General features: G+C 38.6%; 1 protein-coding gene across 2 annotated transcripts; it reads right to left on the bottom strand.

The window, feature by feature from the left end:
* Nucleotides 1–22,825: 22,825 nt before the first annotated feature.
* Nucleotides 22,826–25,418, bottom strand: LOC149259493 (serine/threonine-protein kinase AFC2-like). 2 transcript variants are annotated; one of them, XM_089418467.1, is made up of 8 exons: nt 25,286–25,418; nt 24,876–25,116; nt 24,676–24,702; nt 24,047–24,200; nt 23,827–23,875; nt 23,594–23,708; nt 23,282–23,373; nt 22,826–23,196 (listed from the first exon to the last, which is right to left on the bottom strand). In XM_089418467.1, exons 1-8 carry the CDS (start codon nt 25,391–25,393, stop codon nt 23,194–23,196), a joined length of 789 nt encoding a protein of 262 aa, XP_089274593.1. In that variant the 5' UTR covers nt 25,394–25,418; the 3' UTR covers nt 22,826–23,193. The 2 variants fall into 2 exon arrangements, with proteins under 2 accessions (XP_089274593.1, XP_089274588.1); XM_089418462.1 differs by having other exon boundaries at nt 22,826–23,373.
* Nucleotides 25,419–25,752: the final 334 nt, after the last annotated feature.

Here is a 25,752-nt window from a genome sequence, read left to right as displayed (position 1 = left end):
GGAGTAGTGGGGTTTGTATCCTCAAGAAGCATAAGCCAACTAGACACATAGATGGGTCAAATGAATATCTATTCTAGTGCCTTGACTAATATGCCCTTCTCTCAATCTCCTATTGCTCTATTCCAACCTCTGAGGTCAACTTTGTCTAACCCACCATTTGCAAAGAACTTGTAGCAATCAGAAGGTAAGAAGAAAAAGAAGAAGTCTAACAAACCTTAAAATGATGAACAATGAGCATCTCAAACCCAAGAGACTGTTGGGGATGGAATAAAAGAGAAGAAAAATAATCATTTTCCTTGTAATATTTTTGGGGAAGACTACCTTACTTATGGGTGACCCCAAATGGATGAGATCCATTGCTACTTCTCACAACAATCTTTTACTCGGCAATCTATTTTCTTAACGAATCCTTTTCCGGTTCAACAAAAACACTTGGTTGCAAACCCTCCTCCTCCTCAGCAAGGGGGAAGTGGGAGAAATTCTTCTAATAATGCCTCATCACCCACATGAGATATCTTCATGGTGGAACAAACTTTTAATGTCAAAACCAAAGAACACAACTATGAGAATATTGAGAGTGGTACTTCAACCTCAGAATCTATGAATCCACCTTCAGTTGATGGTCTTCTTCACTTTGTTTATCCATTGTTAAAATTTGTGCCATGTCCTCCTAATCGTGCACTTTGAAAGACTATACAAAATCCCAATGTGTGGACCACTCACAACTATAGTATTATCAAGGATTTCACCCAAGCCCCTACTACTATCTCTGCACTCGAAGTATTAAAAACTTGCCCCATGCAATACAAGGCACTATTAACTACCATTGGTGGAGTGGATCCCTCATATTTTAATATCATTACCTTTGATCCCTCTTCATGGAAACCCTGTCTTCCACATCATCTAGTCTTCCATATTATGGTCAACATCTGTAGCTATGTGTCCAATGGATAGTCTTGGATGAGGGGCCATCTACATGTATTATGTCTTCAAAGTGTTGGAAAGCTATAGGTCCACTGACTTTACCTTTGCCTAGATCTGGATTAAAGGATTTTGATGGTCATACCTTGCAACCTCAAGGGCTTTTCTTCCTTTTTCCTATCGATCTTGGGGGGAAAACAATCTCAGTTGAGGTCAAGGTCATTGATGCTCTATTAGATAACCTCCTGCTTAGGTGAAGTTGGTTTTATTGTGTCCTTAGTCTTTTGTGCCATGATGTCCCCCCCATCAAGGTAAAATAGTTTTTATCGACTAGTTAACCTTTTACAAGATTGACATGAGTTTTCACAATACTCAATCAATCCCCTTTGTAAACAATTCCACTTTTGTTACTGAAAGCATTAAGTAAAGAATGTTCAATGACTCTTCGTTAATTGGCATATCCCCCATTTTCTCCGCGAGACCCATTTCCATCTACTTCCACCATTAACATGATCTCTTTTGTCACTAATGAAACTCTTGGAACTCCTGATCCTCGAGCAGTGCCTATGGAAGATGAATCTCATGGGGCCCCAATGCCACATTTTTTGGAATTAATTATCTCTTAAGTGGTCCCACCACCACCAGATGACACTAGTTAGAAACTCCATCCTAATATGAATATGATCAAGATACTCTACCCACAAGGGCCATCACTCCATCAGTTTCACATGATTCCCTTGATATTGTGTTGCCTTCAGACAAGGCCATCTTGGACATTATGGATTTACACAATAATCTAAAGGAGATTATGCCTCATGATGCCTCTACTCTCTCGAAAATCGAAATGATGGATCTTGTCAATCAAAATCTTGAATCAGACTGGGGAGGATTTCCTACTTCATCCCATGAAATACCACCTTCAGACTGAGTCAATTCTAGGATTTTTAGCACTAAAATCACCACCATATTATCCACTCTCAAATCCCCCTTCGACGAATGTCTCATACCCTCTTTATGTCTTGATCATCATTACCAAGGAACTATCTTAGCTCATGAGCCCATTCAACTTTTACGTCGTTGGTTAGTCCCTGATAATGCTATGGTTCTAAGCTATCCATGGAATCATCAACCTTTCAAAACGTGGAAATTCAATTGGATGTAGCATGACCCCATCATGGTGTGTCATATGTTGCCAACAACTGCACATGAGTTCATAACTGTTAATTGGAATCCTTGGCCTATGCTCATCAATGGGCACTACATTGCATAACCTATCAGAGTATATCATGCTTTGTACATATGTATATAATAAATCATCAATAAAAACAAAAGAAAAATTACAAACACATTTATTATTGCCTTGAGGTATAAAGTTGAAATTGACATATAGGGTTAGCGATTCATCAATCTTATCACTGCATTATTGACCTTTCCCACAATGTTTTTCTATTCCTTAGGTTCCACCCCCACCATGTTGTGGCATTAAACTTGTATTTTTTCATTGTTGAAATTTGGTACCGGAGGACAGGTGGTTCCCTTAGGCTTTGATCTTTGGCCTAGGGAAAAGTGTCCAAAAGAATTTAATTTTTCTCCTAAAGTAACTTTATAATTTTTTTATAAAGTTAAATCTAATTTAAAAATGACTTTAAGTGATAAAGTTACTAAGTCTAATTTTAAAGTAACTTTTATAAAGTAAATGAAAAATTAGAAAGGAAAAGTGACTTTGGAAATAAATGACTAAGTGGGTCTTTATTAAAGTGGGGTGAATTAAAAAATAGAAAGTGAGATTTAAATGAGCATTTAATCTCAACCATTGATCTAAATCTATTTCAGCCATTGGATTTAGAGATCACCCAAAAGTCACTTGGAGTTATATTAAAGGAGGAAAAGGTCATTCATTCTTTCATGAGCAGATTGGGAGAAGGAGAGCAAGAGAGATTTCTGAGCAGGGAGGAGAAGGAGACAGCAGCTTGGCACACATTCCAAGGCAGCAGTTGAACAGATTTGTACAGCTGATTCAGCACATAGTGAAAGGCAGATTTTTGCACAAAAATCGAGGAGCAGTTTGCTGATTTTTCTGCACACAAAACGGAGGCCGTATAGCATTTATTGCTGTCCTGTTTGCTGTAATTTCCAGATTGCTGTGAGGCACGGAAAAGGAGATAAGTTGTAAATTTGTTTGCTGATTTTTTGCTGAATAATTCTCACTGTAAAAAGGCAATTTTCAGAAATAAAGAAGAGCTCTCAAACTGGTTTTCCCCAAGAGTTGTAGGGGGTTTTTCCAGGGTCAAGTTGACCAAAAATATCAGTGTTTTAATGTGTTTTAATGGCTGTTTTTGATTGCTGATTTTTAATTCTGCAATTTCCAGCATTCTGAAAAATTTCCAGAATTTGTGTTTTCAGCAATATTTATTTTTTTCAGTCTGTTAAATGTATGGTTATGGGAATGGGCATTTAACTACATGGGAGAAATAAGGAGAAACTGAAAACCGGGGTGGGAAAACAGAAATTTCTACATGGTATCAGAGCTTGAGTGCTGAAGGGCAGTTTGGGACAGCAAAAGGAAAAATTACAGTTGTTGATTTTTCACTCAGAAAATTCCAGCACGCTGATTTTTTCATAAACAGCAGTTTTATCTTTACTACAGCAGTGCTATTTTTCAGTTTTAGGACAGCAGGATGTCATTGGGATTGAGGGTGGAGGATAGGCTGGATGGGCACATAAATTACAGCGTTTGGAAGGAGAGAATGCAGAGTATCTTTGAGGAGGCAGAAGTCTGGGATATCATGGTGCATACCGCACAGAACCCTGTTGTTGTGCCCACTGATGTTACTCAGTTGGCTGAGTATAAAAAGAAAAACAATAAGGGTAAGAGGCTGATTCTAGACGGAATCAAAGACCATTGCATTCCTCATGTGAGAGGAAAGAGCAATGCCCATGAGATGTGGACAGCATTGTCCAATCTCTACCAGAGTACCAATGAGAACCGGAAGATGGTCCTGAAGGAGAAGCTGAAGAACATTAAGATGGGGAATGATAGTGTAGCTGGATATCTCACAAAGATTACCAATGTGAGAGATGAGTTGGCAGCGATTGGAGAGGCCATTCCACCCACTGAGTTGGTGCGGATTGCAGTGAATGGCCTCCCCCGTTCATGGTTGAACTTTGCTGATGGGGTTTGTGCACGTGAGACCCTTCCCACATGGGAGAGGTTTTGGGATGATTGCATTCAGACAGAGATCAGGAAAGGTCAGCTTGGGGCAGCCAATCCAGTTGAGCAGGATGAGGACGTAGCACTGGTGGCAGGAGGCAAGAAAGGCAAAGGGAAGAAGCAGGCTTCCACAAGCAGTGGTGGAGGCAAAGGCAAAGGTAAAGGTAAACAGGGGAACACACAGAAGGACTATTCCAAGGTGAAGTGTTGGAATTGTCAAAAGATGGGACACTATGCAGTTGTGTGTCCAGAGAAGAAGAAGAAGAAGGGGAAGAACCAGGATGTGGCAGCTTCAGCAGAGATTGAGGACTTTGCTGGTCGTTTTGACCGAGAGTTTGTGTTCACTACGTGTGAGTCCTCTAGTGCAGGATCACCTGCTACACAGGTTCAGAGGGAGCATGCTTTTCCCTCGATTAGCGGAGCATCTTCAGGTATCTGGTATGTGGACAGTGGGGCTTCACGTCACATGACAGGAGTCCGTGAGTACTTCTCAGAGCTTTCAGAGAGTGGCACTGATATTGAGGTAGTACTCGGTGATGACAGAGTTGTTAGAGCAGTCGGGGTGGGGACAGTGACATTTCAGAGGGAGTCCAAACCTCCCTTGAAGGTGTCAGAGGTTCTTTATGTGCCAGGGATGAGGAAGAACCTCATATCCGTCTCAGCTTTGGAGGACAGAGGATATGAGGTACTGTTCAGGGGAGGACAGGTGTTGATGTATCCCAGGGGCACTCCAGCTGATTCAGCTAGAGTGATAGGTGTACGCCATGCAAAGGTGTACAAGTTTGCATTCCAACCCCTTTTGGCATTGAGCAGTAGTACCGACAGCAGAGCTAGCAGTTCTGAGCTGCGTGAGATTTGGCACCGCAAGATGGGACATATGTATCATGGAGCCTTGAGGACATTGCGGGAGATCACTACAGGTGTGCCAGATTTCAGTACTGATCACTTTGATACTTGCAGAGGTTGTGCGATGGGCAAGTTTGCCAAATCCCCTTTTCCCAGCAGTGACAGCAGAGCGACGGGGATACTTGATTTGATTCATTCCGATGTGAGCGGTCGGATGTCTCATGTTTCCTTGAGTGGATATGAGTACTATGTTTTATTCATTGATGATCACTCCAGGAGGACCTGGATTTACTTTTTGAAGACCAAGAGTGAGGTCTTCAAGCGGTTTCAGGAGTTCAGAGCTCTTGTGGAGACTCAGACAGGTCGAATGATCAAGTCCTTGAGGTCGGACAATGGAGGAGAGTACACCCTTGGAGAGTTTGTTGACTATTGTGCGGAGGCAGGCATTAGGAGGGAGTTCACTGTTCCTTACAACCCCCAACAGAACGGGGTTGCGGAGAGGAAGAACAGATCCATCATAGGGGCTGCCAAAGCCATGATACATGATCAGGGGTTTCCATTGTTCTTGTGGGCAGAGGCCTGCAACACAGCTGTTTGCTTGCAGAACAGGAGTCTGCATCGTGCCTTGGGGCACATGACTCCGGAGGAGGCTTTCTCTGGGAAGAAGCCTGATATTGGTCATCTTCATATCTTTGGATGCATAACATACTCCTATATACCCAAGGAGAAGAGGACCAAACTAGAGCCCATCGCAGAGAAGGGTATCTTTGTGGGCTACAGTGAGACCTCAAAGGCCTTTCGGATTTACATTCCTGCACAGAGGAGAGTTGTTGTCAGACGGGATGTGAAGTTCGAGGAGGACAGGGCCTTTAGGAGGTCACGGGAGTTAGAGTATCTGGATCAGCCAGACCCTCAGCAGCAGTTGAGTCAGTCGCAGGGATCCAGTGGGCAGGGATCAGGAGGATCCGGAGGTACATCTATGAGGATGTCAGGTCCGTCAGTGAGCAGTGGCTCATCGAGCCAGAGGGGTGGTGCTCCGGGCAGCATGCAGAGCAGTTCACAGAGCAGTTCACTAGGGAGTCCACTGAGGGACAGTTCACACGGTACCTCAGCTTCTACAGGTTCAGGTGCAGGCAGGAGGACAGCAGATAGACAGTCAGGAGTTCAGGCTACTGATGATGATGAGGAGGAGGAGTTTCATTCTCCGGTGGGAGAAGTGCGCTCAGGGAAGAGGAAGCCCAAGTGGCTTCAGGACACCTTGAGAGATGCCACATCTGTTGCTGAGCCGAAGAGGCCGGTCAGAGAGAGTAGACCACCTGAGAGGTTTTGTAGCTATATGGTGATGGTTACCAGCATCCTTGACTCTGAGCCTTCTAGCTATGAGGAGGCAGCTAGCCAGCAGGTCTGGAGAGAGGCCATGCAGGAGGAGTATTCTTCTATCATGAAGAATGATGTTTGGGAGGTGGTGCCGAGGCCTGAGGGCAAATCCGTAGTTACTTCCAGATGGCTTTACAAGGTAAAGCATGTTGCAGATGGCATCATTGAGAAATTCAAAGCGAGGTTTGTGGCTAGAGGGTTCTCCCAGGTAGAGGGAGTTGATTATGAGGAGACCTTCGCTCCTGTGGCTCGATATACTTCGATCCGCTCCATTATATCGATAGCAGCAGAGATGGGTTGGAAGATCCACCAAATGGATGTGAAGACCGCATTTCTCAATGGCTTCATACAGGAGGAGGTGTACATTGAGCAGCCACAGGGTTTCGAGGTGCATGGGAAGGAGTCCCATGTGTGCAGACTGAAGAAGGCCCTTTATGGCCTGAAGCAAGCTCCCAGAGCTTGGTACTCCAGGATAGATACATACTTGCAGGGGATGGGTTTCACAAAGAGTGAGGCAGATCCGAACCTTTACTTTATTGTGATTGGTGAGGAGCCTCTCATTCTGGTGTTGTATGTGGATGACTTGATCATTACAGGTGCAGAGAGACTCATAGAGCACTGCAAGAGAGATATTGCGGCGGAGTTTGAGATGAAGGACATCGGTTTGATGCATTACTTTTTGGGTTTGGAGGTGTGGCAGGAGGAGGGGCATTTCTTCCTGAGGCAAGGGAAGTATATTGTGGACATCCTTAGCAGATTCCACATGGAGGATTGTAGACCCATGTCAACACCGATGATCACCAACTGGAAGAAGCTTCATGCTTCGGATTCCGAGTTGGTGGATCCCACATTGTACAGGCAGCTGATTGGTTCCTTGATGTATTTGGTCAACACTAGACCAGATATCTGTTTTGCAGTCAACACGATGAGTCAGTTTATGTGTGAGCCTAGGAAGGTTCACTGGGTGGCTGCAAAACACATTTTGCGGTACTTGCAGGGGACAGTGGATTATGGTCTGGACTACAGGCAGGGAGATGGAGTGAGATTGGCAGGATACACTGATTTTGATTGGGCAGGTTGTGCTTCTGATAGGAAGAGCACTTCAGGGTGTTGTTTTGGGTTGGGTTCAGCAGTAGTGTCATGGTTCAGCCGGAAGCAGCAGTCAGTAGCACTGAGTTCAGCGGAAGCATAGTATATGGCAGCCAGTCTAGCTAGTTGTGAGGCTATCTGGCTTCGCAAGATGTTGCTTGTCTTATTTGGTCAGCCGTTGAGACCTTCAGTGATTTACTGTGATAATCAGAGTTGCATTAAACTCACGGAGAATCCAGTATTTCATGACAGGTCAAAGCATATCGGGATCAAATATCATTTCATCAGAGACTATGTTCAGAAGGGAGCTGTGAAGCTTGAGTATATTTCCACTGATGAGCAGGTTGCAGATATCCTTACCAAAGCCTTACCACGGGGCAAGCATGTCTACTTCAAAGACAAGATGGGTGTGGTGAGGAACACCTTCCTCGGTAAGAGGGAGTGTTGAAATTTGGTACCGGAGGACAGGTGGTTCCCTTAGGCTTTGATCTTTGGCCTGGGGAAAAGTGTCCAAAAGAATTTAATTTTTCTCCTAAAGTAACTTTATAATTTTTTTATAAAGTTAAATCTAATTTAAAAGTGACTTTAAGTGATAAAGTTACTAAGTCTAATTTTAAAGTAACTTTTATAAAGTAAATGAAAAATTAGAAAGGAAAAGTGACTTTGGAAATAAATGACTAATTGGGTCTTTATTAAAGTGGGGTGAATTAAAAAATAGAAAGTGAGATTTAAATGAGCATTTAATCTCAACCATTGATCTAAATCTATTTCAGCCATTGGATTTAGAGATCACCCAAAAGTCACTTGGAGTTATATTAAAGGAGGAAAAGGAGGAAAAGGTCATTCATTCTTTCATGAGCAGATTGGGAGAAGGAGAGCAAGAGAGCAAGAGAGATTTCTGAGCAGGGAGGAGAAGGAGACAGCAGCTTGGCACACATTCCAAGGCAGCAGTTGAGCAGATTTGTACAGCTGATTCAGCACATAGTGAAAGGCAGATTTTTGCACAAAAATCGAGGAGCAGTTTGCTGATTTTTCTGCACACAAAACGGAGGCCGTACAGCATTTATTGTTGTCCTGTTTGCTGTAATTTCCAGATTGCTGTGAGGCACGGGAAAGGAGATAAGTTGTAAATTTGTTTGCTGATTTTTTGCTGAATAATTCTCACTGTAAAAAGGCAATTTTCAGAAATAAAGAAAAGCTCTCAAACTGGTTTTCCCCAAGAGTTGTAGGGGGTTTTTCCAGGGTCAAGTTGACCAAAAATATCAGTGTTTTAATGTGTTTTAATGGCTGTTTTTGATTGCTGATTTTTAATTCTGCAATTTCCAGCATTCTAAAAAATTTCCAAAATTTGTGTTTTCAGCAATATTTTTTTTTTTCAGTCTGTTAAATGTATGGTTATGGGAATGGGCATTTAACTACATGGGAGAAATAAGGAGAAACTGAAAACCGGGGTGGGAAAACAGAAATTTCTACATTCATGTCATAACGTGTGTGATAGAGCCTACCCATTCATGGGTGCTATAGGATAGCTTGACCTCTTTCCTTTGCATTTGTCTTGCTTCCATCGTGCAACCCATCTCACCCTTTTCAAAGACTACTACAATGAGTGGATTTCCATTACCAAACACTTTTCCACTTTCTTCTTCTTTTTTAAGGTCGGTTCCATCAACCTCAGAAAAATATGGATATCGGTATACCATTGATCTCTCTAGAACAAGCTTCCTTTTGGTCTTATTTTCATGCTCATTAAACAATGAAAATCCCAAGCTTATTTTCCCTCTTTCCATGGTTGTTAAATCTACCTAAAATTTTTGAGTCCTTTCCATTCTTTCCTACTCGTTGGTCAAGATGAAAGTCAGTGAGAAGTCTCTTTTCCATTCTCAAGTTCATTAAACCATGAGGACACAAGTGTACTTTTATCTCTTTTCTAACCTTTCTATTAAACATACAAAGAAGGACACCATTCTGAGTATTCTTTTACCTCTTTTTCAATCTCATTAAAACTGAAAGAAAAAGACACCTATCGATGTCACTTGTATTCTCTCTTGCACTCACTAAAATATGAAGGGGATCCACTATATGAAAAAGGAAGTGGGGGGAGAATTGTTGTCTTGAACATAGAACTTGTTTGAGTTTTTCTCTTATAGTTGGTATTCGTTGGGCTTTAGAGCCACACCATCAGTTTGAGTCAAGTCACTCTATTATTGAGTCAATATCTCACTCGATTGGTTACCCTTCCTGTCGATGGGTTGTGGTGATGCTTCATGTGTCACCACCATGTATGTTTGGTATTATTCAGTGTATGCTTCCAATTTCACATTTGTGTCGTGTTGTTGTATGTTTAACGGAGGTCACACTCAACATCGACTATATGCAAGTATCATTATAACTTTTATGTCGGCCATCTTGTGTTAGTTGTGCATCAGTTCTTCAGGTGCTATCACCGGAGACATCATCTTGGTGTTTGTTTCGTGTCGAATTATGGGGAATACATCAAGGTGCTTCTTTGACAAAACTCTTCCCATCGATGTCAACATCTTATCTGAGATGTATATCTAGAAACAATCCAGTACCTTGGAGCTTGCAGTCCTCAGTGGAAATTTTCCTCGCGATTGATAATGGGTTTTCCTTATTGGCCTATGTTGGATGATTCTGCAAAGTGCTTGACCTCAACTCATTCATTCACACTCACAGATTATGCTAGGTTCCATGGGAACCATTTCTAGTATTGGTGGTCTCCCTCACGTCTATTAACGAGATCCCTTAATTCTCGGTAATCAAATAATATCATTGCATGCTCAACATCATCTCATTCATTCACATGTAGGAAAGTCATACCATCGAGATGAGTCAAAGACCTTGGGGCATGGGGCTACCTCACTCATGACCATTTCCTTCCCAAGTTGTGTTGGAGAATGTAATTTTGTACTTTGAGGGCTATCACTGGGGGTACTCATATCAGTTTCCAACCCTACTAATAGCTATTGTGTCAGAGATCTATATTGTATCATGACTAGTCCTTGATGACATGAGTGCGCAGTATGTTGTGTGGGTGACCATACTCTATTCTCTTAGTACCAAGTATGGGTATGCCTACCTTGGGGATGTACTTTTTATGTATATAACTAAGATTTTGTAGCATGTGCAAGTCTTTTGTATGTGGTATCTTCCTTCCCCTCACTCATTAGTTTTATTGCAATGTATTTTGGCCATCAACTTCTTTTATGACCTCATACATTAGGGGGCATTTGTTATAGCTCAAAAGGTCACCCCCTTGGGTCTACTAGAAGGGAATTCCATCTTGAAATTTAGGATGTATAAATTGATTTTTGGAAAGCTCCAAAAACCTACAATTGGTTACTTCAACGCTCTTCTCCCATTATAGTCAAGCAACACTAGACCAAGCAATGCTCTATGTAATCTAACTTCAATCAACAGAGAGTTAACAACGCCCCAGTTACATTGTGATGGAGAAATAGAGTGAGAATTTGCATGGATAAGGTTAAACTGGGTCAAATTTAAGCACTCAAAGAGGATAAGGATCAAAGGACTAGATATGGTCAAAAAAATGTCTAAATTCAATGCGATCACTACCTAGGAATATTTATAAAAGCAAGCTCTCCATAGATTTAAAAAAGAAGAAAAAATAACATATGGTGAAGTGTTTCCGGATTTCAAACCTAAAAGTTTCCCTTGCAATAAGCCATCCATCATTGTCAATGTGAACAATGAGTGTCGGTGAGAGGAGAACCATAGGAAAAGTCTGTGGGAGCACGAGGATGTAACTTATTATTTCGATATAATACAAACACAACATGCTTTTCCCCCACTATTCCATTTCTCATATTATTTTCTTATGTTTTCATGTTGATTAAGGATGTGGTTATATGATAATGCTAACAATTCTTGCAACACAAAGGGTTTGGTGACTTATTTTTTGTGCAATTATTCAAGAGTAAGGATAGAAGCATATATCTCTGAAGGTTTCCCCAAGCTAGTTCAACAACTAGCGAACTCTTCTTGATAAGAGGTATGGTTTCTTCACCCTCTCTGTAATTTCTTATATAGGCATGCATGGATTGGGATCTTCTTGATTTTATGCTTTGTCTCAGCAAGTCTTGGGCAAGATTGCTAGGGCTAAAGTAGCTTGCTACTGCAAGCGAAATTTTTCCATTAAACATATTGTTGAAATGCATTTTTCTCGCCAAGATTGCCAATGCCATTTTTTCCTTGGACAAGTTTTACAACAAGAAAAGTGTTCAATCATCTTAACATATAGTGTTTAAGTGTAGACATGTTGATCCCTAACACTACTTATTTGTGTTTGTAACATCTTCCAAATGAATTTAATTTATTTTATTGACCATTTATTGTAATAGGAGAGAGTGTTGATGGGAGTTAACAAAGGATAATCAAATATACTTGTACAAATATGAACATAGAATCACATCCCTCACACTCAATTACATATAAATATGGTCATAATGCATTCCTAGGTTCCAATTCACACTCCTCATACCTAATTACCTCTAGATCCATTAGGCACACGCCTCATATTGTGGATATTACCATGACAACAATAAATATTAAAAATAGTGTTAACTGACGAGAATTTTTAAATGTGTTAAGCATAATTTCTCCTACCACAAGTGATCTAACATTAAAAATATGACAATGTGCACTTAAAAAGGGGAAAATCAATCTCACCCTAATCCTACTTTTGTCACCCCTTCTTCGCCATGTTAATTATGTTTTGTTAAGCAAGCATTGTTTTATACTATTATGCTACACAACTTATTACAAATAAAATAATATTAATAATTAATAAAGGGTGCATATTCATACCCTCTCACTTGTAACCAGTCAATGTTATATAGCACACCATCCGAGTGATATTGTAGAACATATATTCAAATCTTATATTCAATTACAATTATTTGTTACAGTGGTATCAAAGCCTCATATCGATCTTGCTTCTGTCGCTCAGTCATACATCCACAACCACCGTGTCCCTACTTCTACGACCTCCACCCCCTATGTCATTGCATTCGTCACTATGTTTCTTCCCATCATCATGTTGTTTTCCTATTTTCTCCTCCTGCGTTGTTTGTTAGCCATTTTTCCCGCGCTTCCTGTCTACCTTTTTGTGCTCCCCACCAGTGATCAAATTTGAAGGGCGGCCTTACTTTTATTTGGAAGGGCATATATTCATATAACCCTTCAAAGATGAAAGTTTATAATAAAAAAATGTACATCTATTGACAAGTGTACATTAAATAAACACTTTATAAAAAAATGTCAAACTGAAATAGTGTCGTAAATCTTTAAAATCTTTAAAATTTAAACAGTGCCTACATTAAAACACTATAAAATCAATTGAACTTAGCAAATAAGCAAACATTTTTCTCAAATTCCATTCAAAAAAGTAAAAATATGTTCCTTTTATTCATTAGATGATCATCAAAAGTATTTGGACTTACATCATCGAAAATATAAATCTATTTTCACAATGGAAAAAGCTTTCTCATTTTAATTTGTTTTTAGTTCATACTCTCTGTTCTCTTCAACTTAAAGCAAAGCCATCAAAAATTTGTATTTTAACTCTCAATTTTTTAATTAAAAAAACAGTTTTTAAATTATTCCAATTTATTTTAAATAATACAAATTCAAACAAAATCACTTCATATCAACTATTTCCATAAAACCTTCTTAATTAACCATATCTATAATTAATATATTTAATTAGCATTAAAATCCCAAATCACGAAACAAAATATTTGTTTATTTGTTAATTAAAACTTTTCATTTTTAATCATCTTAAGTCAAATTTCAAACTAAATATTTTATGTTGCATATTTAAAGTTTCTATGATTTTTAATTAACATGTGAAATAGATTGTATTTTTAATATTCAAAGGTAAAGCACGTTTTTTTATGGATAATCAGATTGCAATTCCCACACATGGGAAGAGTCTCCCCAAAGAGGAAGCACTTTAATTACCCATAACCATGCATATGAATAAAGCAGTAGGTACCATTAAAACCCCTACTACAACAATACTATGTCCTATTTAAACCCCCAGTTCAACAATACCGCATCCCATTAAAACCGCTAGTTCAACAATACCATTCTTGGTGCTCTCCATTTAACTCATTTTACCAATTTCTCCTCTAAAATACCCAAAGTGAGCATTATCACTACCCTCCCATATATCTATTTCAAAAACGCGAAATAGGTGATTGGAAATATGCTAAAAGGCTCATCATTATGCAATATCTTAAATGACTTATTTGTTTATGAGAGAAGGCAGTGAGATGAAAAAGAGCGAAACCTGTGTAACAAAAAAAGCAAAAATGCATTCATAGTTTCTCCAAAAATAAAAAAGAAATAAAGAAAAACCAACCGAGACAATGATGCATCTCTAAGAGAGCCTATGCAATAATGTTGTTGTTAGACATTTCATAATCTATTTTATATGTTAGTAGGCTACATTGAGCAATCAATGTTACAGTAACCTTTAAGTCACTAGAAATGCCTCACAATACCAAATCTCTAGTAACCCTTTTTCATAGAGTAATTGTTTGCTTCGTTATGAAACAAAATGCAAATAATTCTTTAATTTTTTTCGGAACTTTTTCGAGGATGGATATACTTCTTCTTTTCTAAATTTTGGCTAAGTACAAACGTCTAGATATGCTCATTTTTAAAGAAGTTTTGTGACCGTCAAATTCTTTGGCTAAATTTAGAATATCTATTTCACCAAGAGGAAATACTGACAAATACTTTGTGAAATTCCAACGAATGGAAGAAGGCAACTTAGTTTTTATTGCTTGCAAACTTGTAAATCTTGTCAGTTTCAAAGAAAATGATGAGGGTGACTTCCACATCACAGAGAACAAAAAGCTCGAACGATTTCTTTAGCAGTATGGTCCTATGTTTGGAGAAGGAAGCATGGAAACTACTGGGGTTTTGAATGTGTTTAAGCTCAAACTTCTTTCCCATTTTGAGTAGTTTCCATAATAGAGAAATGCATATCTAGTAGTTTGAGTAATGTATGTTATCTTCACAGGTGGAATTAGATTTATGGTAATTCATGGCACTTTTGCTTAGTTGTAGATCAAAGAATCAAGATATGCAATCTTGTTGTACTAGAACGTTGATGAAACAAATAACAACCCAGGATGTACTCTTAATTGCAATGTCAACATCTACGTAAAGCCTCTGACATTGTCGTTCAAGTGTAAAACAAATTTATGAGCCTTTGGAGTCTGACCAATGACATTACCTGAAATTTATGAGCTAATAAACGAGAGGAAGGAAACCAAGGGTCCAACCTCTAGGGATATCTACCAATTTATCCAGACAAAATTTATTCGACAACCCTTCACAGGGCATTTTGCTATACATTTTTTTCTAAACCAGTATAAATCAAAAATAACATTTTTTATGATTAATTTTTGCTTCACACTTCTAGGACGTGCTAGACCCCTCTTCACGAGTTGTGACATGTTCAATTTTGAACCTTGTTCCCCATGATTATATACACTAAGTTGACTCCACCCTTTGCCACGCCATTGTTCCTTGTTTTCCTATATCACTTTGATTCTATCATCCACCTACCTGATTGCCCCCTTGTATGTCATTGTCATTTTCACATCACAAGGAAGCAAATCATGCAAGGGCATGATGTGCAACCTCGACATCATTCGCATCTTACGCGAAGATAATGTAAGTAAGCTCAATTTTGTTTTTTAAATTTCAATAGAAAATTAATAATTAAAATAATTAATAAGTCAAGTTATTAATAATTTTAATAAAATTACTATTTAATGTTAGGTCCCAATAATACTAGTGTATTCCCTTATTATTATTGTCATTGTAGCCCCTTATTGTTATTGTTGTGTCCATGATGTCCCCATATTGTTATTATTGTGCCCCATAGAAGCCCACTATTGTTATTGTTGTGCCCTTACATTATTATTGTTATATCAGCTTTGATTATATTGTGACCCCTTATACTCCTATATATAGAAATGAGGTCTTGTCATTTGTATCATCGAGGAATTGTTCATTTGTGTAATGTAAAGGAGGTTTACCCCTTGAAGAGGTTGATTTTGGAGTCGTTGATCTATATTTGCTTCTATTTTGTGAGCTGGTTGCATAATAATTGGTATCAGAGCTTTGGATTCTAGCGTTTCGCTGCTTCAAATAGGCCATCATGAAATTTTCGATATAATTTATTTTTTCTACGAAGTTTCTGAAGCTGAAATTAAAACCCATTTGAGCCTAAATCTTGATGAGCCTCGGGTACATATTTTAGATCTTGTCTCGCTATATTTTCATAGATATGATGCAAAGAAGTTAGGGTTTTTGCAGGCTCCCGAATTATATCTCAAATAGATGACCTGGGGAAAATCGCCATAAATTTATCTCGGAGCATCAGAATGAAATTTCGTAAAAACTTACAGAAAGAGGACGAACTATAATTTTCTATGTATCATTTCCAGGTCTGAAGGTCAAAGCAGTGACACATGGCACTTCATACAATTTCATTCTACTGAACTAGTCTATAATCAGGTCATCGTGGGAGATTTGGAATAACTCCTTCTTGGAGAATCCAATCTTGATCAGACTTGCAGAGTTGGAACGAGGATTCATAGGGCTACCGCAGGATGAAATTTTAGACCTTGGAGATCTGAAATTACAGAGATACAACAGATTCAATATTGAGCTCCTACAAAGCGAAAAAAGGTGTGTAGTCTTTTTAAAATTTTAGATAAGTTTGGTTTGAAAAATTAGTTTGAAGGAATTCAAAGGACATAGTGAAGCATAATTATCATTAATTGATGCCCCAAAGAAAGAAAATGGAAACACCTAGTAAGAAACATGAAATCTCTATCGTGACTCATGAAGAAGAGGAAGAAATGCAACATGATATATCAAAATTTCGAGACCAAGTGAAACAAATTTCACTCTCACAAAAAGTAATAGAAGCTAATATGGATGGTTTAAAGAAAGGCATGGAAGCTAAGATGAATGGAGTGGAAGCTAAGATGGACGGTATCGAAGCAAAACTTAAAGGCAACATGGAAAATTTGAAGATAGATTTGACAAAGTTGCTACAAGAAATGCTTACTAATGGCGAAAGGGTAGTAAAGGAAACTCGTGATGAGAACAAAAGAAATGTAAAACATGATTTCATAGACTCTAACGTTGAATTGAAGACCCACCATGTTTCAAAGATCGATATGAGGAATTTTGATGGCAAGGATCCCGTAACATGGATACTATAGATAGAGCAATATTTCGATCTCCATAATGTGCAAAACACATAAAAGGTATGCATTGCAACTTTATATTTGGAACCCAATCAATTTGTATGGTATCGATGGATTTTATCTCGTAAACAAATTGTCACTTGGGCAATTTTTATGGAAGAAATGATAGCACATTATGAGGATACAAAAAGCAACACTTTTTTAGCCAACTGATAAATCTCAAACAAAAGGGTTCAATGGTGGAGCACATTGAGGACTTCCAAAAATTGAATATAAGGGTAAAATATATTCCAGAGGAGCATATGATTGATATGTTCATAGGGACATTAAACGATAACATCCAAATGAGGTTCGCCTTTGGGAACCTGATTCATTGGAGAAGGCATTCAGGTTGGCAAGAAAAATTGAAATCAAAATAATGACAGCAAGGAAGGCTACCACTCACAACTATAAAGATGGAAGTGTTGTTGCCCCTAGCCTTCCACAACCTACAAGGTTGACACCAAAACAATTGGAAGAAAAAAGATCAAAAGGGATTTGTTACAGTTGTGATAGCAAATACACTAAAGGTCATAAGTGTGTTGAGAAGAAATTATTTTACATTGATTGTGAAGAGGAGGAAAAAAATGAACAAGAAACGTCAAAAGAAGAGGATATACACTAGGAACAAACCCTAGAGAAAGAAGAAATGAATTTGACCATATCTTGTAATGCATTGGTGGAATTACCACTCAAACTCTCAAGATAGAAGGACATATCACAAAGAAAAAGGTAATAGTGTTGGTTGATTTGCGCAGTACCCATAATTTTACTCATTGTAAGATAGTCAAGGAATTGAATTGCTTCCTATATCCAGCACCAGAGTGTCAAGTGATGGTTGCAAACGGAGGAACCATAAATTGCTCTAGAAAGTGTCATAATATCAAGCTATCCATGGGAGAATATGCATTGAATAGTCTAATTATTTCCATTCCAATGGGTGGTGGTGATGTTGTATTAGGAGTCCAATGGCTACAATCTTTGGGTACAATAGCTTTTAATTTTCAACTTTTCTTGAAAAAAAAATCAGAAGGAAAGGAGGTTGAATTAAGGGGTATCACAGAGAAACCGGGAAAGAAAATCATATCCAACGACATGAAAAAGATTCTAAAGAAAGAACAACAAGGCATAATTTCACAATTATGTTCGCTAGAGGTTCCCACATCGAAATCATCTATTTCTCCAGATCTCTAAAAATTCTTGGACAATCATTCCAAGGTATTTGAGACTCCCAAAGGCCTCCCACCTATTCTTGATCATGATCATGCTATTCATTTCATTCCAGGAAGTGTTCCTCCAAAAATCAGCCTTGCAAATATCCCTACGCCCAAAAGAGTGAAATTGAACATATGGTTGCAAAAATGCTAAAGCCTAGTATAATTCAACCTAGTCAAAGTTCTTTACCTAGTCTAGTAGTATTGGTGCACAAGAAGGATGGATAATAGTGCATGTGTCCAGATTACAGGGAGATCAACAAGCTCACTATTAAAGATAAATGTATAATTCCTGTCATTGATGAATTATTGGATGAATTGCATGGATTAATTTACTTTACCAAGTTGGATCTTCATTCAGGATATCATGAAATCAGAATGAAGACTGAAGACATTCCGAAAACAACATTTAGAACTCATGAGGGTCATTATGAAATTTTGGTCATGTCTTTTGGCCTTACTAATGCACCTTCTACATTTCAAGGTTTGATGAATTCCATTTTCAAGCCCTTCCTTAGAAAATTGTGTTAGTATTTTTTGATGATATACTAATCTATAGCAAGTTTTGGAAGGATCATGTTCAACATGTTGACAGAGTGCTCAAACTATTGGAGGAGAAACAACTATATGCAAAAACCTCCAAATGTTTCTTTAGAGTAAAAGAGGTGGAATATCTGGGTCATATTGTATCTCATGAAGGTGTTAAGGTAGACCCTAGCAAAATTAAAGCCATTAAGGAATGGAAAATCCTCACATCCATAAAGCATTTGCGAGGATTTATTGGTTTGACAAGGTATTATCGCAAGTTTGTTAAGAATTATGGGAGAATAGCAACAACTCTAACAACATTATTGAAGAAAGATTCATTTTCTTGGACTCCGGAAGCAACGAAGGCCTTTGAACATCTTAAAGAGGCAATGTGTCAATCACCGGTCTTAGCTATGCCAGACTTCACGAAAACCTTTATTGTGGAATGTGATGCCTTAGGAAATGGAATTGGTGTTGTTTTAATGCAAGATGAAAGACCCACAGCTTTTGAAAGTCGTCCAATCAAAGGAAAGTATTTACACAAAGCTATTTATGAGAAGGAAATGGTAGAAATACTAGATGCACTTAATAAATGGCAACCTTACCTAATGGGAAGGCACTTCAAGGTAAAAACGAATCATGATAGCCTTAAATACTTTTTAGAACAAAGATTATATTCAGAAGAGCAGCAAAAATGGGTCACCAAGATGTTGGGTTATAACTTTGAAATCATCTACAAAAAAAAGAAGCAAAATGTTGTTGCAGGTGCACTCTCAAGAAAGGATGAGGATGTGGAAGCATTCCTTTGTGCCATTTCTATTATCCAACCAGATTGGATAAATGAAGCAAGGGATGAATGGAAGAATGAAGAAGAAGTGTGGGGACTCATTCAAAATTTACAACAAGATCTCAGTACATCTGATACATTTAGCTGGAAAAATGATTCGTTATGGTACAAAGATCGCTTATACCTCTGTAAGAATTCCCAACTCAAACAAAAGATTCTTATGGAATTGCACACCTCTCCCTTAGGAAGGCACTCAAGATTTTTAAAAACTTACCACATGGTTAAGGAATTTTTTGGGATGGCATTAAATCTGATATTCAAAATTTTGTGGCAGAATGTTTGGTTTGCCAACAAAATAAAGTTGAGACAATTAAGACCCTAAGTCTATTACAACCTTTATCCATTCCAAGTCAACGTTGGGAGGAGGTTTCAATGGATTTTATCACAGGTTTACCCAAGTCCGAAGGAAATAGTGTCATCATGGTGGTAGTTGATAGACTTACCAAGTATGCACGCTTTTGTGCATTATCTCATCCCTTTAAAGCCAATACAATTGCTACAACATTTACGGAAACAATTCAAAAGCTGCATGGAAACCCAAAGATTATTGTAAGCGACAGAGATCCCATTTTCACTGGAAATTTTTGGACAAAATTATTTTCTTGTCTAAGTACTCAGTTAGCTCATAGCTCATCTTATCATCCTCAATCTGATGGGAAAACTGAGATAGTGAACAAATGTTTGGAAGGATATCTCTGTTGCTTTGTATTTGATAAACAGACACAATGGGTCAAATGGTTGCCTTTGGTTGAATGGTGGTATAACACTTCCTTCCATAATGCAGCAAAAATGACCCCATTTATGGCACTTTATGGATATCATCCACCGTCCATCACATCATATTTAATAGAAAATTCTAAGGTTCAAGCAGTGGAAGATCACATCGAGCATCAACAACAAGTTCTCCAACTCCTAAAGGATAGCCTCACTTTGGCGCAAAATAGAATGAAACAACAGGCATATCAACATTGCAACGAAAAAAGTTTTGATGTAGGTGACTAGGTATTTCTACCGCTACAACCATACAAACAAATGTCCCTCAAGCAAGCTAAGAATGATAATAAATTATCACTAAAGTATTATGGTCCGTACAAGGTGTTGCAAAAAAATAGTACTAGGGCATACAAATTAGAGCTTCTTGCAGCTTCCCAAGTGCACCTAGTTTTCCATGTTTCATGCTTTAAGAAGGTTATAGGTGACAAGCTCCCAATTCAAACAATATTACCAGAACTTGACGAGGAAGGAAAAATCATATTGGAACCTAAAGTAGTCACAGAAACAAGAACTCGATAGCTACGAGATCAATCAATTTCAATTTTTGTAAATTCTGTTATATTTTGGAGTTTAAAATTGTTGATATCAACGTTTTCCTGTTTCCAATGTTTTCAATGTTTAGGTGGATATTGTGGTGTTTCCTGGTTCGCTTTATCGGGTTCTGGTACTTAATTATTATTCAAACTAGGAGTGAGATAGAAATGTGTTCCCAGGGTGTAAAAATGTCAACTTTTTTTTTTGACATTCAATGCAAAATTATCAGGTCCTGTGTCCAACTTTTTTTTTTGACATTCAATGCAAAATTATCAGGTCCTGTGTCTTTGTCGCAGTGGATTTCTGGAGAAGTTAAGGTAAAGGGTGTTTGTTTTTCGTAATTTTTGCTTTAATTACATTTGATGACACTACACTCTGTGTCTTTGTCGCGGTGGATTTCTGGAGAAGTTAAGGTAAAGGGTGTTTGTTTTTCGTAATTTTTGCTTTAATTACATTTGATGACACTACACTCTGCATCTGATATAGATGCAAGGGGCTTTGGACAAATCAAGGAGCTTTGCACTCTTAAGGTAGAGAGAGTAAGTGGGAGGGAAAGTTCAAAGAAGCAATGTGGAAAATGCAAAGTCTTGGGAAAGGAGAGGAAGCTCAAATACTTGGGAAAGGAGGGATTTTTGACATTGCTGGGACAAGAGATAGTCGTTTTGGTTTGGTCCGTATTGATATGTCTGAATATATGGAGCAACATTCAGTTGCAAGGCTCATAGGTGCTCCTCCTGGGTATGTGAACAGCTAGATGTTTCTAATTGAGATTAGTTGATAGCCAGACACTCAATTGGTTGACAGCAAGACGCCTTTTCTACACTTTGCTTCAAATGCTTGATGATGGTAGACTTACGGATGGCCAAGGTCGCACTGTTAGTTTCTCAAACAGAGTCATTCTCATGACATCCAACCTTGGAGCAGAGCACTTGCTTGCTGCATTGTCTGGCCACACAACAGTAAAAATCGCAAGAGAGAATGTCATGCCACACAACAGTAAAAACCGCAAGAGAGAATGTCATGCAAGAAGTATGCACACGCATTCCTGGACTCTGTGTATGCATCTTTTTCATATAATTTTATCACGAAGTTGGCTGCGGTGCTTTGACATGCCTTTGAATATTTGGTTATCTTCTTATGTGAACCATTTCTGAAAATTAATGATCTTTCTATGGATCATATTAATTCAAATTGTCTTATGTCAACTATAAAAATAAATCAAATCTCAACCCAAGGGTCCATTATCGTCTTTGACTTTTCACAACATTGTGTCTAGTTGAAGCCATGATTTCTTAACCGTCTCTCCTTGTGGATCTTCTCTTTGATTATGGCGTATTATCTCATTGAAACACTGGAATGCTGAATTGATACGGGCCTTTTATCGAAACCTACATTGAATAAGCACAATTTCATTGTCCTCTCTACAAAAGGATAAAGGCGTTGAGAAATTTTAGCCATTTGTTTCCTTTTTGATAACTACCAGAGGAGAAGGAACCTTTGCTGCTCTGCATAAGTGTAAGGTCATCTAAGTTTTTTAAAACTTAATGATCTTTCTATGGATCATGTTAATTCAAATTGTCTTATGTCAACGATTAAAAAAAAACCACAACCAAAAAAAACTTCAATTTTGAGATGCTATGAAAATTTAAATTAATAAAAAAAAAAACTAAATGCCATTTTATTTTGCAATTATTTTTTGGCACTTTCATGCGTATAGACATAATGGGAAAAAAAGTTTCAATTTTGGGATGCTATGCAAATTTGAATTAATAGAAATATATTTTCGCTAGTGTTTAAAAATAAATAAAACGAAATGCCAAACTAACAGAGATGACTTTGACCTTCATAGGAGATGACTTTGACCTTCATAGAAAAAGTACGCAGTTCACTTATTTACTTTAATCATGTTGATGACTTTGACCCTCATAGAAAAAGTAGGCAGTTCACTTATTTACTTTAATCACGTTGATGACTTTGACCCTCATAGAAAAAGTAGGCAGTTCACTTATTTACTTTAATCATGTTGAATGGCTGAAATTGAACATAATGATACGATCCAAAGGTATTTTTTCGAAGATTATTTACTATTATACATCTGCATTTTCAACAGCCTTTAATGTACAAAGTTTTCTGATGCAAGGAAAATATCATCTCAAAACACCAGAAGAACACTACAAAGCTTTCTGCTCAACCATTTTAGACGCTGAGAAGGAATTTCCATATGTGCAGCGTGTACAATAATTCACAGGAACTCCGCCCCAAATACGATCTAAGATTCACAAATAGACAACCGAACAACTGCCACATGCCTACTCAATTGTATGCAATATATCTGCAATTTTCAACCCTCTCCTGTACACGTTCTCGTGTACGAGGGCTCATTTCACCTCAAACACACCGTAGACACTGCACGGTATACCAAATCTTTGTGGCCCAAAAATCGATAATATGATACGTGACCAGCTAGAAAGGTGCTATAGAATATTAACATATAGATTATATTATTTGATTCTAGCTTTTTGCCGGAGTCAATATTTACTGCAATACAAAGCAGTATTATCAAATGATATTATTATGCCAACTATTGCAATCTCAATCGCAAACAACACACCAGCAATCTAACCTTGCAATCTGGAACCTTCACAGAATCTGAAGAAACAAAAAGTGTATTTTCAGGCTTTAAATCCGTGTGAATGAGTTTCAACTCATGCATATCTGCCACAGATCATTGGTAATATTAGGAGAAGAAAATCCTGGATAATGTTGTTAGTGCCCTTGTAAAGGCCCAGTCCACTGTTATAAATTGTGATATATCATGACCAACTAAGCAATCTAGTTAATGGCAGCAGACAGTCATTCACTATAACATTAAACTATATGTTTAAGCCCTCGCACTGCAAATGCAAAGATATAAGTGCGAGTATCGTCTACACACATGCTACAGATTCCAACAGTTGCCTTCCAACCTCCCGTACAAGATCAATGGGAAATGGGCTGTAACTGTTTTTGCGTAGGAAATCATATAAGCTTGGGCCAAGCTTCTCAAAGACCTGTTTTTGCATCCATCAACAATCTTAAACACACTAACAACCATATACATAACAGAGAATAGTCTTGGGCACTAAGGAAAAAAATAAACGGAGATATAAACTACTACAGAATACTGACTATGCAAGTGTGATTCTGGTAGTCAAACCATTCGCGCATCTGCACACAGCTGTATTGGGAAAGGGCATACATCTCAGGGAACCGTTTCCAAGTTCTAAAAATGTCTAAATCAAGGAATCATCCTAGTATGTTACCCAACATGCCCATCTATTAAATTATGCAAGTAGAACTAAGACAGCGAAGTCAAGCATCAAGAAAAAGAAAAAAACTACTGTCATACCGGGTGCCATTCCTGTCATATTTGCCGACTTTACGAAGTACATCGACTTCTATCATTGCTGCCTCTCGGTACTTCTGTAATCCACGGACAATTTTTATGGCAACAAGATCCTTTGATTTTCGATCCCAACATTCCAACACTTGACCAAATGTTCCTGTAAACATTGGTCATGATTCCATCACGATAAAATCCATCCATCTCATGTTCAGGAATCTAAAAAAACATATACACGTTGGAGAAACTAAATAAACTAAAATAATTGCCGCTTAAGACTCTTGATATCCCATCCATCTAACAAAAAATGCATCTACATGTTGAACCTTGTAACTCTTAATGTCCCAGCCATCTAACGCCTATCAAGAGGTGGGATTTGATGTCACACTTTATGGGCATGACAACACCAGCCCGACTTACCAGGCATGACAACACCAGCCCGACTTACCAGGCATGACAAGCCAAGCCCAACTTAACAGGCATGACACATGATGTGAGAACAAGTCACATCTTTGGAGATCTGAACTCCTGGACGAACAATAACTAACACCCCACTTTTCACTCACCTAGGAAACCCATGTGACATGTTGAATAATAACAAAAAAAACAAGAAATCTGGATTCCTAAATGCTTACCTTCACCCATTTTACTGAGTATTTTGTCTGCAAAACAACAGGATATTTTGACAAGATTTAGAGTAGATCAGGTAAGAAGGCTATTTATAAACAAAGTTTTAATATCAACAGCAGAACCCTCCTTTAGATCTAAAGACTCCAAAAGGCAAAACCCATCACAAACAAAACGAGCAACACCGTTACGAAATACGTATTCTTACATCGAGGCGTCAAATTCTCTCCAAGTTCGAACATGTAGTGGCCATCCTTGTCATCACTGCGCCATGGTGGTGAGCCAGTGCGGAAGCCCTCTTCTTTGGGCTTTATATTGGAAGAGGTAGACCGACTATTGTCTGAACCGGAGGTGGAGGGTTCTGCCCCACCTATCAAAGGGGCGTTCTCTCCTTCATCTCTACTTCCGATACCAGAAATTTTCCCAGTAAATACTAGTGTTGGCTGGACCTACAGACAAACCCATTTCTTCATTTCCCAGAAGGATGAAAAACCCTTTAAACGTATTTCATGAACGCTTGAATGTCAGGGTAGTGGAAACCCCGTGCTCTAAATGCTAACAAGTAGATCTGAAAGAAAACCAGTTACAGATCAAGATATTCAAAAATAGAAAACTAACCTGAAGCTGTGACGGAAGGACGTCCCACGATGATGTTAACTTGCGGCGCTTCCTCGGGTTTTCGTCGAGCATATGAGGAGGACGCTGATATTTTGCAACACAAGCCATGGGTGCCCCACGCGATCTGAATCCTTCCATGGCAACACCAGCCGAAGACCTCTTTTGTGTCTTCTTGTTCTTCGGGGGATCCGACCTCAGCACCACCGCCCTTTGAAGGCGTCGTCCAGTAAGCAATTTTGATCCCGCGACGTCTCGCACTCACGAACTTATGCGCTCGAGGCACCGCATTTAACCGGAAACGGGCATTGGCAAATGAAGGTACCCGCGCAAGGGAATAAGCATAACGCTGCGACTTGTAACGGCCGGTAAAGAACTCTCCACGTGTCAGCCCATAACGCGATTGCAAAACTCTCCACGTGTCAGCCCGAGGAACAAAGGGACGACGAAAGTTTGTTTCAAAGGAAGGC

The sequence above is a fragment of the Pinus tabuliformis genome, chromosome 6, assembly GCF_031772625.1.
Source record: "Pinus tabuliformis cultivar Carrire ecotype Pingquan chromosome 6, CPIR1, whole genome shotgun sequence".
In the NCBI taxonomy this organism is placed as follows: domain Eukaryota; kingdom Viridiplantae; phylum Streptophyta; class Pinopsida; order Pinales; family Pinaceae; genus Pinus; species Pinus tabuliformis.
Note: the sequence above shows the minus strand (reverse complement) of the source record. Positions and strands in the feature narration are given on the sequence as shown.

Bases quoted from the DNA above. Each gene is read 5' to 3' on its own strand.
- LOC149259493 (XM_089418462.1), bottom strand. From the start codon at position 25,393: ATGGCTTGTGTTGCAAAATATCAGCGTCCTCCTCATATGCTCGACGAA. The intron at 25,117-25,285 runs GTTAGTTTTCTA...GTTTGTCTGTAG, and splicing joins TCCTTCCGTCACAGCTTCAG to GTCCAGCCAACACTAGTATT. The intron at 23,709-23,826 runs GTCAGTATTCTG...ATGCAAAAACAG, and splicing joins ACCAGAATCACACTTGCATA to GTCTTTGAGAAGCTTGGCCC.